Source organism: Passer montanus, unplaced genomic scaffold, assembly GCF_014805655.1.
Source record: "Passer montanus isolate IOZ18808 unplaced genomic scaffold, ASM1480565v1 scaffold4, whole genome shotgun sequence".
Lineage (NCBI taxonomy): Eukaryota > Metazoa > Chordata > Aves > Passeriformes > Passeridae > Passer > Passer montanus.
Window position 1 is genome coordinate 1,552,943 of NW_024368818.1, and position 15,723 is coordinate 1,568,665.

Consider the following 15,723-nt stretch of genomic DNA (forward strand, 5'->3'; position numbering starts at 1 on the left):
GCCAGGTAGTCTGTACTTGTTGGAATTCTCCATCCTTGTTCGTGTTTCTTAGAGGTCTTTGGTTGTGAGCTATGTGGGGGATGATAGGAAGTGAGAGGAAAATTTTAATAAAACTTTTTTCGTCATTCATTTGGAATTTTTCTGTTCCTTCAGTACTACATTGTTAAGAACAGTTCTGTCTTTGGAGAGGCCTTCCTCTGTTACCTCTAAAGAAAACTGGAGAACAAAAGGATGCTTTAAAAAAAGCTTGGTAATGTAGATATGATGGTTCCATTCAAGTTCAGCTTGCCTTACATGGAAAAGGAGTTGAACGAAAACGCTTCTTTCAACCATTTCTTCAGGTTTTCAAGTAAGTAGCTACAATGGGTATCCTAAAAACTGAAGTATTTGAAAACACATTTCTGATAGAAATCCTAGTTTTACTCATGCTTTGCAATATGACAACCAATCTGTGTGTCTTTTCCCAAAGTATACCCTAGTTTGCAAAACATCAAAATTACTAAACAGGGGTTTTGAAACTTCCTCTGCAGCTACATACTTTTTTTTCCTGGAGCACTTGTACTGGGCTGTTGTGACCCGAATGTTCTGTGGGCAAAGCTTATGTGCAAGAACTCAAAGGTGTTTCGTGTTATCCAAGTGATCTCAGTGACTGCACCTGTCTTGCGGAGTGTAATTTGAAACAGATTTGAGCTTCAATGAGGTTTGCAGAAGAAGGCATGTTTGAAGTATCAGAAGGGATGTGGCACAGCATGAACAAGAGAAAAAACATATATTGCTTCCATAAAAAATGCTACTGTCTGCAACTGATGAGTAAATTCTTTTGTATTTCTGTCATCAAGGATTGCAGAAGAAACCCACTGGAATATGCAAACCTGTACAGGCCTGAGCATATAACTGACAGAGATGAAGGAAAACCTTTACAGGAGTATGTCAAATTTTATAATTTTCTATATTTATATAATCAAGTTTTCCTCACTTGCCTTTTACTGAAGGTTCAGCTCTAGACAAGAGCAAGAAATAAAAGCATTATTTTACTTTCCTTTCAGGTCTGGTTTTCACAGAATAAACCTTCAAGTTCTGTATGTACAAGCTATCAGCTATCAGCTTCTGCACACTAGATATAAATACTAGTCATTTTTACAGTTTTCTTCTGTTCCCTATAAAAGCTTTAACTTTAAATGCAAATCAGAAAAAAAAATTCAAACCACAAACAAAAACTTTCCTTGAGACAGAAACACTAGTGTTCCTTATTATTTAGGTATTTTTGCATGGTTTCAGGTAGCAGAAGCACTGTCATCGTACATTCACCAGTGCCTCTTCATAAATGAGGCAATTTTAGAATTGGGGTCATTGTTCAGAAGGATCTTTGCCTTCCATGAAGCACCATACTTTCTCAAACAATTGCTATTCCTTGTCTGTCAGACTACAGACTCTTCCAAAACTCTATGGATAGATGTTGAGAGAGCATGATAATTAAGCAATTACTGAAATCAGCTATTTAAACTCGACTATTTTTGAGCAATGTACACCTCTCTTCACTCAAGTTTGTGTTACTACAGCAAGTGCACTGACACTGCCTTACGGGGCAGAGCAGTGGTTTTGGATTTTTCTTAGCAGCGCTGCTCCCAGCGTTGTTTGCACAAATGAAGTAAACAGCAGAGCTGATGTTGAGGGGTGTCTCTCCCGTTCGCTAGTCCTGTTCAGCAGCCTCGTGCGGTGCAAATGGCAGTACAGGAGCAGAGAGAGGAGCGGCAGGAGGGACAGGTGAGGTGTGGCTCAGCGCGCCCCTGCACCGGGATGCCCGGGACGGCGCCGGGCCACCGCTGCCGCACGCCGAGAATTTGGGGGAAGCTGCCCGACCAGTGCGGACTGCTCCTTGTCACCCGGGGCTTTATGGAGAAAGCCAGTCTCTTCCTACTCTTGCTCATACAGGTGATGAAGCCATTTCTGGAACAAAGAAAGAAAACAACCCAAAAAACCGCGAAACAACAAAACAAAACAAACGCGCCCCAACCTCGGGGAGGGGGCAGAGCCGCGCACGCCGCGGCGGCACCGGAGGGGAGCCCCGTGCCCGGGCTGGAACGGGGCAGTTGGAGCCGAGACGCGCGGGCTCGGCCCGGCTCCCCGCTGCGCTCCGCTTTCCGCGGCGGGGCGGCGCGGCCGCAGGGGCCCCCGCCGCCGCCCGGCTCCCGGCGCTCACTTTTATATTTGCGCGCCCTTTCCCTGCTCCGTGACGTGTCCCGCCGCGCGCCCAACCCGCGGCGCGCTCTGGTCAGGACAATGGGAGCGCCTGGGCCAATCGGCGCGGCGCTCGGCTTGGCGGCGGCCAATGGGCGCGGGGCTGTGCAGAGAGTAATGTTACCAGCGCCGCGAGTGTGAGGAGGCTGCGTATCGATCCCGCGCTCAGCCATTGCGGTGCACCGGGCTGCACAGCGACCCAGCCAGCGCTGGGGCCGGGCGGGCGGCCGCGGGAGCGTCTCTGGGGCTCGGGGCCGAGCGAGGGCTGCGTGCCGACTCTGTCTGACACGGGTGAGTACGCGCCGGGGGCCGCTGGGCCGGCCGGGCGCGCTCGCCCGCTCGCCCGCCCGCTCGCAGCCGGGCGGTGAGCCTGTGGTGGCCGTCGTGCCGCCGCCGCTGCATGACCGCGGAGCGCGGGGCAGCGCCGGCTCGGACGCCCGTACACAAAGGCGAGCGGGGCTGTGCCCGGGAGACCCTTTCCCGGGCGGCGAGCCCCTCGGCCGGGGCGGGGCGGGGGCGGCGGGCGACTTCGGGAGAGCGGGGCGGCGGGAGGCAGGGAGCGAGGTGGGGAGGGAGAGACGGGCGATGGGAGCCGGGCGAGCGGCCGGGGGTCGCCCGCCGCGGGGGGCGAGGGCCGCGCCGTGCCCCGCTGTAAGCCGCTTACACGGTAGCTCGCCGTAGCCATCGCCGCGGCGGCGGGGCAGGCGGCGGGGCGGCGTGTGCGCCAGGGTAGCGGCGCGCTCACACAAAGGGAAGGGAAGGGAGGAAGGAGCCATGTTCTCTGCGCGGCGGCGGCGGCAGCGGACGACGCCACAGCGGCCATTCCGCGCCGCCTGGGCTGCGCTGCCACCGCCGCCCCCGCGGGCGGGGGTTCGGCGCACAAAATGGAAGGAGGCTCGGCGGCGGGTGACCTCCTCCGCCAGGAGCCTGCGCCATGGCGGCCGCTCCCGCCGACACCGCCGCTGCGGCGGCGCGGCCGGCAGGGAGGGAGGGAGCGCAGGCCGGGCTGCCTCGCCTCATGGCGGCCGGAGCGGGCAGGGCTGGCCGCGGGGACGGGGGCGGCGGCGGGAGAACGCTTTGTCCCGCCAGGGCCGGGGGTCGCCGCCGGCGGGCAGCTGCACCCCGGTGGGTGTCCGGCTCCTGGGCATGTGCTCGCCGCTGCGAGCCCTCGCCTGAACGCGGAATAAAACTTAAACACGTTCTCCCTAATAACGGGACTAGTTTTTTGCTGTGTTGTTTTTTTTTCTTTTTTTTTTCTTTTTTTTTTTTTTCCTTCCACCCCCAGCAGAACTCTTGAGAGACTTCAGAAGTTTTCCTCTGCCCCCCTCACAGGGGAAGCGTCCAAAATGGCGGGAAGGAGGCGGCTTTTAAACGGCGGCCCCGGGGTCGCGGTGCGAGCCCTGCCCGCAGCCTCAGGCGCTGCCCCGGCCCGGCCCCATGGCGGGCAGCAGCGTCCTGCTTCTTCAGCCCTCTTGTTTACTTGGTAGAAACTTCAAACCGGACGTGTTTAGTCACAGAGCAGAAATCTGTTTCTGTCTATCCGCCAAACCGATAGGAAATACAGCTTCTGTGGCAATACGGCACCGCCTGCCCTTTTTTTTATCCCCTCACTTTTTATTTTTTATCCTTATTTTAATTCGTGCTGAAAAGCAGAGCTTGTCAGGATGCAAGTGACTTTTTTCCAGGGAGCTATGAAGAAATACTCCAAATGTCTGACTTGGGCGTCAGAGTCCCAGGAAGGTATTTTTCAGTCCCTGAAAGTGTCACATCGTGCTCTTGCTGAGCACAGGTCTGCTGGCTGTACATAAATGTTGTGCTTTGCCCTGCGTAGGTTATAACGTATTTGACCAAGTGAACTATTTCATTCCCATATTTCAAGATATACCTGCAAAGAGTAGAGTAGACTTTTGCAGTACACATAAAGATTGGTCATAACATATGGTGTAGAAAATAATAAAAAATATATTTTGTAAATGAGCACCTAGGGCCTACAGGGAAGAGGTGGAAACATGGGCTGTGAAAAGAAAGAAATCAGTAATCCAGAAGGCCACTGAGACAGGATACTTGGGTACTTGTTCCCTCCTTTCAATAGTGTTTATTCTTCGCAACATAATGATTAATACACTGGTAATAATCATGGTAGGCAGTCTCCACTGCAGTACTTGCCTTACTTCAGATTGCTTGGAAGAGCAGTTCTTGTTTGCAGGGAACCATAACTGCACATTTTGAAGGCCCTTCGAGATTTCAGGTTGCATACATCCAGGTCACCTCAGACAGGGATGACAGAAATCTTCAGCACATTTTCCAGAATGTTTTTCTCACTGTATGAGTTCAGAATACTGCTCCAGCAGGTCTTGTTTGGCGTGACCCTTGGTTGTGACTTCCTGCCTTGGTTTGTTGCAAATACAAGTTTTAAAGGTATCTCATTTGCTTCATTACAGAAAATCAGCAAAAATGGGTAAAGGTGATCCTAAGAAGCCGAGAGGTAAAATGTCTTCGTACGCCTTCTTTGTGCAAACCTGTCGGGAGGAGCACAAGAAGAAACATCCAGATGCGTCAGTGAACTTCTCAGAGTTCTCAAAAAAATGCTCAGAACGATGGAAGGTAGGAATAGCTGCTTAAAAAAAAAAGCCACAAAACCTTAAATGACTGTTGTTTTTTTTAATACCATTCAAGATTGTAAATTATTTCCTTAAAAGCTCAGGTTTTGGGTAAGTATGAAGTGTAGTTGTAAAGTGACTGTAACTATCCATTGGCCTCATCTCACCTTTAGCTCCCCCAGCTGAAATTTTGGAATGGGCTTTGGTATGTTTTTAAATCTTAAAACACTGTTTTGATCCTTATGTGTCCCTTCTAAGGTACTCTGTGATTCTAATTGCCTTCCAGACTATGTCTTCTAAGGAGAAAGGGAAGTTTGAAGATATGGCAAAGGCTGACAAGCTTCGTTATGAAAAAGAAATGAAAAACTATGTACCACCTAAGGGAGAAACAAAAAAGAAGTTCAAGGATCCAAATGCACCGAAGAGGCCTCCGTAAGTAGATTCCTAGCTTTAGGTTGTTTGGGACCATCACTCTGGTGTGTATCTATAAAATGGTAATTTTATCCAGGAGCTTCAGAAATATACATGAGTATATGGTCTTCCTCACCAGTGGTGTAAAGATAGGTTGAAATTTTAGTTCTGAGTGCTAAGCTTTTATTTTCAGGTAGATGGTCCTACTGTCAAAGTTGGAGTAATGGCAGCCTTTAAAAGTAGATGGAAAAATAGACTAGGTGTGATCCTGACTGATTTTTCTAATTTCTGTTTAGAGGGTCATTCCAGTGTAATATGGCAGTAAAGTACTGCTGGCCCTGCTCTCATCACCTGTTGGCTTGAGCAGAATTTTTGGTTGGCAGTCAATTTAAAATTGGAGACTTTTGCCCAGAACAGGTTTCAGTGTTGATCTTCCTCAAAACCAACTTGGGAAATTAAAACTTTAGCTGCAACATAATGACAACTGGCTTCAAATTCATCTACTAGACACCAGTACCTTATTGTGTGTGTATGTGTGTGTTTTAAACTAAGCTAATGCTGAAGGGGGCAAGGGAAGTTCCTTTACAAGCTGATGTTCTTGCTTGGGCTGGTGCTGTGGTCTTGAAATCCTGCTTTTCTAACAAATATTGCAGCCTCCCACCTCTAACAGTTCTGAAATAACATTTTCTGCCCTAGTATCATGGACTTAGTTTAATTTCTAAAGCTTTTCTCTCTGTCTGGTGTATAAAATCTGCCTGTCTGGGGATCCTGCCAAAAATGGGACCAGATGTGCAGCATTACTTAAGAGAAAAGGGTGCATTGAGTTTGCAAAGTGGCTTGTTCAGTTCTGATACCTTCCATTGTAATCAACGTCTGTCTTATTTTTAGGTGCTTTTTCCAAAATGCTCTTAAGGGACAGCAGCAAAGGTCCCAAAGTTGCTGCTGTAGTGAATCTAAAATTTAAAAATCTTCTCTTATTTTTCCTCTGTAGTTCGGCTTTTTTCTTGTTTTGCTCTGAGTTTCGTCCAAAAATCAAAGGAGAACATCCCGGTCTGTCCATTGGAGATGTGGCAAAGAAGCTGGGAGAGATGTGGAACAACACCGCTGCAGACGACAAACAGCCTTATGAAAAGAAGGCTGCCAAGCTGAAGGAGAAATACGAAAAGGTAACACTGACATTTAGGGACATGCTTTGGGGAGCCCAAGCCTCAGTTTAGACACTTTTTTCCTTATTGTGTACCCTGATACCCGATGTTGCAAGTTATAGTATGCTAATGACATAATTCATTAGCTTTGTTGAAAAGGGTTGTGTGCAGGGGCAGATGATTGATTGGCATAACACTAAATTGGAGTCCTTTACCTTGAACTATTTGCATTTGTCTGTAATTTTGGGCTGTCACTGCTGCTTGAATAAATACTGTGGGTTCTGTATCGTTACTAAATCCATAGGTCACAGCAGAATTTGAGTTGAGTTGGGAGCAGTAAGTAATGCTGGTAAGAAATGAATTGGTTCTCCCTGATTTTGGAGATACTGGTGAGCATCCTTGAATATTTGGATAATTGGTACACATAGCTGATTTTTAAAATATACTCCTGGGAAAATGACAAAACACAAAGGAGATGCTAGTTTTAGGCATGTGTTTTTCCTGGACCTACTTTGTGTCCATGTCCTTTCTAGTAATGAATTTGGTTAATTATGCATATGAAGCAGCTTGTCATACAATTTTTTAAATTATTAAGGCTAAGCCCTGCCATCATAATTGGAGTTGTAGAATTCTTGTGCACACAGGACTGTGCTATGCGTGGTTTATTTCTAGAGGCAGATTCCCATCCCAATGTGTGGAAGCCAAGGGAAGAGGAGGGATGCACATTGACATTCCCTGACAATGCTTCACAAGGGGTCAGCAACCACCTATAGCTGGCATACAGCACCTATGTCCATTGTGTGCTGTCACCTTCCTCTGGTATTTCCCTACTGGCAAACAAATCCAAGTTCAACATTTTTGCACTGTAGTGTGCAAGGTGGAACCTTGGAGCCCTGTTGATATGCCAGAGAGGAGTTGCAGATCTAGGAGCTTTTCCACATACAGCATCACAATAATTGCCTGTATACAGCCAAGGCAACTCAGACATTTTTTAAATGATAGAATTATTAGTCTTTATTTGCAGATATTATTTTAGTTTTCAGTAGTAATGTCTTTATTTCTTAGACTTACATGTGGGGTTTAAGGGGTAGTAATCTTCGCTATTTCACTGCTTGGCCTTTGACTTAGTGGGTATCATAACTTCTCAAAATTTCCTGCTAAGTTGAAGAGAGTCCAAGAGAACAGTAAGATCAGTGGTGTAGTGTTTATTAGGTGGGGAATATTTGAAGATTTGGACCATCTGTGTGAATGTGTGTGTCTGTAGCTGGTGTGTGTAAGCTTTGTAGATCAGTTCTCCTACCTAATAGTTTCACTGTTTTGGCATAAAGTTGGGAAATCTTAACTGCTTTTATGGCTGTGCCTTCAAGGTATGGTTTTAACTTTCCTGTAACAAGAATTGAATTTTGTGCATTTCAAATGACTGGAATAAATTTATTGCATGCAGAAGGTGGCAGTGTCTACCCTTTAATCAAGTTCTTATACCTTTTATTTTGTAAACTTCTGTTAGGCAGAGTTCAGTCTAACTGCTCTTTGCTGAGGCATAGCATTGCAGCTGTTAGGCTGGGTCATTCTGGTGTCTTCTGGGTGGCTAATCCCAGGTTTGTGCTGCAAACGAGGGTTTCCTGTGCATTTCTTTAGGCATTGTAGAAGGTAGGGCTAGAAAGGGAACTTAAGAGGTCTCCCTTCCTCATTTCCTTATGGGATAGTGGGCTCAGCTGTGCCTTTACCATCAGAGGTAGCAGTTTTTCCAGCCTGTTCCCAGAAGCCCAGCAATGGAGATTCCTTAGCAGCCATAAGCAGTGTGCAGCAGCATGCCAGTGTCATTTCTGTGTTAGAGGGTTCCCGTTTCCTTGGCTTTAGTTCACCTCAGAGCTGAAGCCACAGCTCCCTCCTGGTCCTGCCCCAGTGCAGAAAGGGCAGGTACCTGGGTGATGCTTTCACAAGTGCTCTGTGGAGGTTGCTCAGACCTCGTGGCTGGTTAAATCTTTGAGACTGTTCCTGCTTTTCTTCAAGGATATCGCTGCATACCGGGCCAAAGGGAAGGTTGATGGAGGCAAGAAAGTAGTTGCCAAGGCTGAGAAGAGCAAGAAGAAGAAGGAAGAGGAGGAGGATGAGGACGAAGATGAAGAGGATGAAGATGATGAAGAGGAGGAGGAAGAGGAGGATGAAGATGATGATGATGATGAATAAGTCTCTTTTAGAGCAATTTCTTTCTTGTCTATAAAGCATTTAACCCCCCTGTACACAACTCACTCCTTTTAAAGAAAAAAAAAATTGAAATGTAAGGCTGTGTAAGATTTGTTTTTAAACTGTACAGTGTCTCTTTTTTTGTATAGTTAACACACTACCGAATGTGTCTTTAGATAGCCCTGTCCTTAGTGGTATTTCAATGGCCACTAACCTTGCCTGGTACAGTGTGGGGGTTGTAAATTGGCATGGGAGTTATAAAGCAGGTTCTTGTTGGTGCACAGCACAAATTTAGTTCTATTTGGGGATGTAGTTCATTTCTCATCTTCAGTTGTCTCTGATGCATCATAAAAATAATTGTTGTTCTGTTAACTGAATACCACTCTGTAATTGCAAAAAGGAAGAAAAAAAGTTGCAGCTGTTTTGTTGACATTCTGAATGCTTCTAAGTAAATACAATTTTTTTTATTAGTATTGTTGTCCTTTTAATAGGTGCCCTTGAGAATCATACTTTTTCTTTTCTCTCTTTTTTTTTTTCTTTTGAGGGGAACTCATCTTTTGCTTTATTGAATGCCCGTATGGGATCACGGGAGTATTACAGTTTTCATCTTTCATATAACCAGCTGATAAACAAAGCTTTGATCTGCATACCCTGAATTATCATGATAGGGTAATAAAAGAAATATATAGGCATATGATGAAAATCTTCCATAACTGGAAACGACAAAATTCAATCTCAGCAAATGGATACTTGTTCAGATTTTTGTGAAATGTAATATTCTATTGCGTTGCATGAGTTTACCAGTCTTGGAGAGTTGAGAAGTATAGAGTTCAATTTTACAGAAACTAAATACTTTGGGGGGTGGGGAGGGAATGTTAAATTTTGTCCTAGAAGGACCCATAGGAAGAGTGTATGTCCATCCGGTGTAGAGAAATTTACACGTGTGACTCTGTTACCATGTAATGGAAGTTATATTTGTAAATCTCTGAACACCTGGGAGTGATGAGCGTACCTAAAATGTGTAAAGTTAAAAGCATGAAATGACCATATTATTTTTTGGTGACAGGTCTGGTGATGGCCACGGGCTTTATACCATGAGACTCCTGGTAGCAAAGGGCCCACAAGAAATGATTTTTCTTTCTAAGATTTCTATAAATGGTACCATTATTATTTGTTAAATCTATGTAAATTCATATTTGTATTCTTGAAATTCTAGTTTTAGCCCTTTAAACAAAGTTGTATATTGTCTCAAATTGAAAATGAGATAAGATGTATTTTTCCTGTTAGGTTTTATACCGCACTCTTGATGTTTGCCCATTTTTAAGTTAAATATAGTTGTATGGAAAAGTACATTTTATTAAATTTTGCATTAAAAAGTTAAATGTTTATGGTATACCAACAATGTCTAATTTGGTCAAATACAGTTCTCTTCCAAAACCAAAGCTAAGGGGTTTTTTGCATATTTAGTAAAACTTCAAGTGCTGGCAGCTGTAACTATTTTCACATATACCTGCTTACCAGTTTGGGGGACAATTCGGCAATTTTGTGGTTACAAAATTATGGTTCTCTTAAGTGCCAGTGTTTAAAAACAAACAAAAAAAGCATTCTTGTAATTTTACACGCTTTTGTGATGGAGTATTGTTTTGTTATACAATTTTGACTTTCAGATTCTTATTTCAATTTGCATTTATGTATAACTTCAGGAGAAATATTGAACATCTGAAATCCTGGATGATACTAATAAACTAATAATTGCAGAGGTTTTAAATACTTAGTTAAATGGCTCACTTAATACCGTAAGGATTTGGGGCTTTTTGTGTGTGTTGGTGTTCTCAGATATGTACATCCCTGCTTTCTGTTTCAAGCAGAAGAATGATGCTGTTTGCAAGGTCTCGATATGGAAAGGGTAGGACAGACAGACTTTTTTTTTGTCTCCTTAAACTGGATATTACACATTCAAATGCTCGTAACTGATGACAAATAAATTTTCTGTGCTGAAGGGTTTTTTTGTTTCCCCAGGTCATCAGAGGAAAGTAGACACATTTCTTGTTCTTGGAACAAGCATACTTAATGAGATCCCCATAATTTTGTGCCTTTGTTCTCGGTGCCTGATGTTGACAGAAGTAACCTAGAGGATTCAGCTGAACTTTAAAGATGAGTAGCGAGCGCTTCCCTGAATCCAGGCTGGGCCTTTGCCTTGCCTTTGACTTTAGCACATTGGTAACACAGAGCGTGCTCGAGGCTGGAGAGGGTAGGTAATGTCATTGTCAGTGCTGATTACTGAGGAAAAGAACCCCCTGTATCACTGCAGAGGCCAGTGCTGGGTGGGAGATGCTCCAAAGCTTGCCCAGCTCTCGAGTGGCCGTGGTTTTCTCAGAGCACTCAGCAGGTGCCTGTAATTCTGCTGAGCTGGCACATGGGTATTGGGACTGAAGCCTTTGACTGTGACTGCTTTAAAACTGTTCTGAGACAGTGGAAGTGTTCTTCGGTGAAGGGGAATGCCATAGGGAGATTAATTGCCCGTTTTAAGGAAGAGCTGCTGAGGATTGTTGCTGGATGGGACCTCTCTGTTCTGCAGCTGTGCTTCCCTGCAAGCTCCAGTGGTTAAATAATCTTGGTCAAAACTGAGCCTCTTCGCTGATAGGTCAGACTTGGCCACTCCAAGATTCCTTGGTCGGAGGTCACTTACTGCTGACTCTTCAGCCTGAACCTGCCTCCTCTTGATCTTTAGAAGCGGGTGCTTGCTGTAGAAGAGGGATAATGAGCGGTGAAATTGCAACTGTTTAGGTGGTGGCTCCCTACAGGGGAACTGACAGCATTGACATCACTATCAAAAAGGGCTTTAACCTTCATGTAAATGCTTGTTGCAGAGGTCAAGAAAAGGCTTTTCTTTTTTTAAACAACAAAAAATTGATTGGTCTGGAGAGAACTTGAATGTTAATATGTGGGAGTTCTGATAACTTGAATGCCAAATGAAGCCAGACTGGTGTTTATGGTTGTTTATCTCGAGTTGGTCCTGAAAGGAGCTGCAGTTGCAGCCACCTAGATAGGCTAGATATGCTCTGTAATTTTAAGCTGGTTTAACTAAATGTATGGACAGTGTTCATCCATCCCGCCAAGCTTTCAGTGATCACACCAGCTCTAGCAAAAAGCTGAAGTTGTTTAACAAAATGTTTCTGTCCAGGCAAACGGGCCTCTGGAAACCTTAACTAAGGAGTGTGAAGTGGCTGATTTCTGCAGCTTAATTAGAGCACTGCTGACACAGCCCCTTTACAGCTGCTTTTATCTGTGTAACCAGCCCATCCTGAAAGAAAAGGCTGAGTAACAGCTGGATCTAGGCTTGCTGGAAAGTGGGTGACTCCTCCAGAAGAGGAGTCAGGTGGACTGCAGCCACAGCATTAGGTTCTCTGGATGGGGGACAAGCCGAGCTTGGAAAAAACCTCTCCTAATTCTTGCTAGCCTAAGGGTTAGACCTGCTGGTTAGAATAAACATTCCCATTCTGCCTCCCAGCTATGCCTGACAGCAGATTAAAGGAATAAAGGCAATGTGCTGCATTGGGTTGTAATGAGTTACTCAATACAGAGTCTGTAATGGAGACCTGGCAAAATACACAGATAGTGTTTAATAGAAGAGACGATTAATTTTCACCATTTCCAGGCTGTGCCAGTGGCAGCTGACCAGCTACAGGCTTTTAGGATTCAAATGTACCAATCATTTTGTTAATAACAGTAAAATGCCAAATATTTTCAAGCATTCCTCCATTATATTCTTTAGCTTACGAGTCTGTACTTGTCTGCAGATCACATCTTTTTGGGGCGCTTTAGCAGAAAATAACTGTGTGACATTTTCCTTTGGCAGGCTGCAGCAGACATTATTTTAGCACCTGAAATACATTCAGAGACATTTTACAAACATGCTAAGTCCAATGGAGTGCCTAAATGTGGGTGTGTATCGATAAACTTTTCCCCAGACTTAGCTACTGGATTGCATTCTACATCTGAAAAGCACTTTGAGGTGGCCTTAATTTAGCCTAGAATAGATCCACTTCAAATTAACACCAGCCTTTATTTCAAAACAATGTACTTGCAGGCAAGCTGTCAGACTCTATTCTAATGTTTAAATTAAAAAAAAAAAGCAGGTAAAGTAAATCCCTGAGATTTTTATCATTTTGCTGAAGTTGTCTTGTATTTTTATTTTGTAAATGTTGTGTGTGCCCTGGCTTTTCTTTTGACAGTACTTCAAGCTGAAAAACAAAGATGGATTTTTTTTTCCCCCAGTGAATTTATTATGAAGAATGAAGGTCAGATTCCTCTTACGGCTGCTTTGTGCTGTTGAAAAATACAGTGTGGCTTCTGCTTCAAGAGCACCTAATTTTGAAATCCATCTTGCTGAAGCAATTGCTATTAGAGGTGACCCACAAGAGAGACGAGCTTCCCTTTTGCCACTCTGTGATGGAATAAAAGACTTGAGTGATAAATTAGCTTAGTCTACCTGCTTGCCACATCAGAAGCTCATCAGAAGCTCCTTCCCTGCAGCAGGAGTGCTCGAGATCAAGCTAGGCAGCAAGAGGCAGAACAGCAAGGAGGACAGACAGACAAATGCAGGGGTTTTTTTTAACTACACCTTTTAAAATTTTGCGTCTATTGTTAAAAAGTGTTTGACTTAAATGACGGCCATTTGGCACAGAGGAAGTTTATCCACGTGCTTCCAGCAGCCTTTCACCTATTAAGGCAGCAAAAGCTCAATTCATGTATTTCTGACCTCCCAAAAGTTCCTCAGCAAAAACAGGAAGGACCAAGCGCTACAGCTTGAATGCCTGGAAAGGACCCATCTCCCTGCACATCTTACAGCAGCAAGAGGTCACCATGTAAATGCTTTTTCCAAGAAGCCATTCAAAAAATCAGGCTTATGGAGGGGAAGCCGAGGACGTGTGCTGCTGTGTTTGGCAGGGGCATTTGTTACCAAGGATAAAAACAGTTTTGAAGAAATGTCTGGGATGACATTCCTGACCCCTCCTGCTCCTTCCCAAACTGAAATGTAGGAAAACAATGAAAATAATATCTTTATGTGAAAAAGTCTCCCTTGCCAAAATGCTGGGGTTAACCACACTCTTCCTCATCCCATCCCAGGGGAAAAATGCACATCCCCTGAACACTGTCCAGCAGCACTACAGATGGCGTGGGGGGCATTGATGCCAGCTGGGGGGATCAGTCCCAGCAGCTCTCTCCTTGCTGCCAGTTCAGTCTTGGTGTTGGGAAGACACTGGGTGTGAAAATTCCTGGGAAGAGCATCAGGTCATGCCAGGGCACTGGGGGGGTCAGTCCCAGCAGCTCTCTCCTTTGCTGCCAGTTCACTCTTGGTGTTGGGGAGACACTGGGTGTGAAAATTCCTGGGAAGAGCATCAGGTCATGCCAGGGCTGGGTGCCTCATGCCTGTAATTGAAACGCAGGTGCAGAGGGAGCATGGGGCAGTGGGCTGCCAGTAGGGACAGCAGGAACCAGCCCTCTGAAAACTCAGCCACACACTTAAAATCAAGGTGCTCTTTAAAACAACTCTCAAATTTGTGTGGTGGTGATTCCTAGAAGAGAGAACTTTCTTGCAAGACGTGCGCTGGTAAATGATGGAATAACAGTGACTCATATTTTATTATCAGACTTGACTGTAGCCGCGCTTACGCTCGCTTCAGATTTGTTGACACACATCTCTCCTGACGCCTGCCAATAAGGACGATGCTGTGAAGCAGCACTGTAATGTAAAACTGGTACGGGAAATGCAGGTGAGGGCTGATCACAGCCTGAGCCCCTCCGCACAAGAGCAGCTTTGGGAAGAGAGGGATTGGTTTTGCAATACCAGCCACCGATGGAAAGTGCTGGTGGGTTTCTGCTCCAGGGCGCTGAGAGGCTCGGCACCCACGTGGGTTGTCAGGGCGTTTCGCAGGACTAATCCCTCAGAACCTGCCTGAGACTGATGTCTGGTCCCAGAGTCACAGCCCGGGATGTTTAAGTGGCTCCCAGTGAGAGGCTGACGGTGAACGAGACCCCACGTTGCACCAGCCCTGCTGTATCTGAGTCTCCTTCCAACACTGTTTCCTTTGAGGTGGAAGAAGGAAGTGATCTATTTTTGGGGAGCATTCGCACCAGATGTTCGGTGATGGCAACACTGTCTCTATCACTGCATGCTCTGCTTCCGCACAGGAGCCCCCGGGCTCTGCCTGCCTCTGCCGCCGGTGACCCTGTCCCTTCCTCCTGCCCTGCCTGACCTCCACTGCTGCCAGCCCTGCTCCAGGAGGAAGGAGTGAGTTCACCTCCCCCAGCTGCTGGGGGCTGGATCTGCGTCCTCCAGGTAGGACAGGAGCGTTTTCCTGCTGCCCCACCACTGCCTGGCAATCGATGCCAGTCCTGTGGGGCCAGAGGTGCCCAGGGACACCCCCAGTTACTGGGAGCAGCACTTGTCTGCCACAGACCCCGGTGCAGAGGGATAAACCATAATGTTGCTGCTGTCACAGGGTGCAACATTCTCAGGATGTGCTGCTGCCTGGGATCGATGTCCCTGGTCTGCTGGCCTCGACACTCGTCTTTGAATCCCCTGTTCCTTCTGACGTGGGTTTTTCTTTCCATCTGAATCATTCAGTATGACTTTGGAGCACAATGGAGCTGTGATTTTTTTCGAAGCCGCCAGCCTGCAGGAAACAGAAGGTCTCTGAATAAAAGGGAGGCTCTTGTTACAACTTCCCTCTTATTTACTGTTCCCAGTAGCAGAGAAGTAAAAAGACAATGAATGAAATGGAGGATTAATCACGCGTAGCACTGAAATATAAACAAGGAGACAGAGCGTTCCAGAGCGCTGTTCCGAGCAGTGGCTCGTGCCCACAGCGTGCAGAAATCTCTCATCACTGAGATTTCATGAAAGAGGCCAAAAGGCAGAGGAGGCTCCACAGGTGGTTTTTCAAAGGCAAACTTGCAAACTGAGTCTTTTCCATGGACTTTGTTCGGTGCTCGCAAAACTTGAGTTCAAGTTGATATCCCCTGTGCTTAATCACTCACTGGTCCATGACTTTTGCAGAGGCAACTCCCTATTTTCCTATTTTTCTCTGTTCGGTGCTCACAAAACTTGAGTTCAAGTTGATATCCCCTGTGCTTAA

At 45.8% G+C, this 15,723-nt stretch overlaps 1 protein-coding gene across 1 annotated transcript; it reads left to right on the forward strand.

Moving 5' to 3' along the window:
- The first annotated feature begins 2,333 nt into the window (after nucleotides 1-2,333).
- On the forward strand, nucleotides 2,334-10,349 carry HMGB1 (high mobility group box 1). Its single transcript, XM_039718335.1, has 5 exons — nucleotides 2,334-2,529; nucleotides 4,680-4,842; nucleotides 5,125-5,270; nucleotides 6,241-6,415; nucleotides 8,408-10,349. The coding sequence occupies exons 2-5, from the start codon at nucleotides 4,693-4,695 to the stop codon at nucleotides 8,582-8,584; spliced, it is 648 nt and encodes a 215-aa protein (XP_039574269.1). The 5' UTR covers nucleotides 2,334-2,529; nucleotides 4,680-4,692; the 3' UTR covers nucleotides 8,585-10,349.
- Nucleotides 10,350-15,723: the final 5,374 nt, after the last annotated feature.

Coding starts and splice junctions, on each gene's coding strand:
- HMGB1 (XM_039718335.1), top strand. CDS start 4,693: ATGGGTAAAGGTGATCCTAAGAAGCCGAGAGGTAAAATGTCTTCGTAC. Junction 4,843..5,124: donor AATGCTCAGAACGATGGAAG/GTAGGAATAGCT, acceptor ATTGCCTTCCAG/ACTATGTCTTCTAAGGAGAA. Junction 5,271..6,240: donor AATGCACCGAAGAGGCCTCC/GTAAGTAGATTC, acceptor TTTCCTCTGTAG/TTCGGCTTTTTTCTTGTTTT.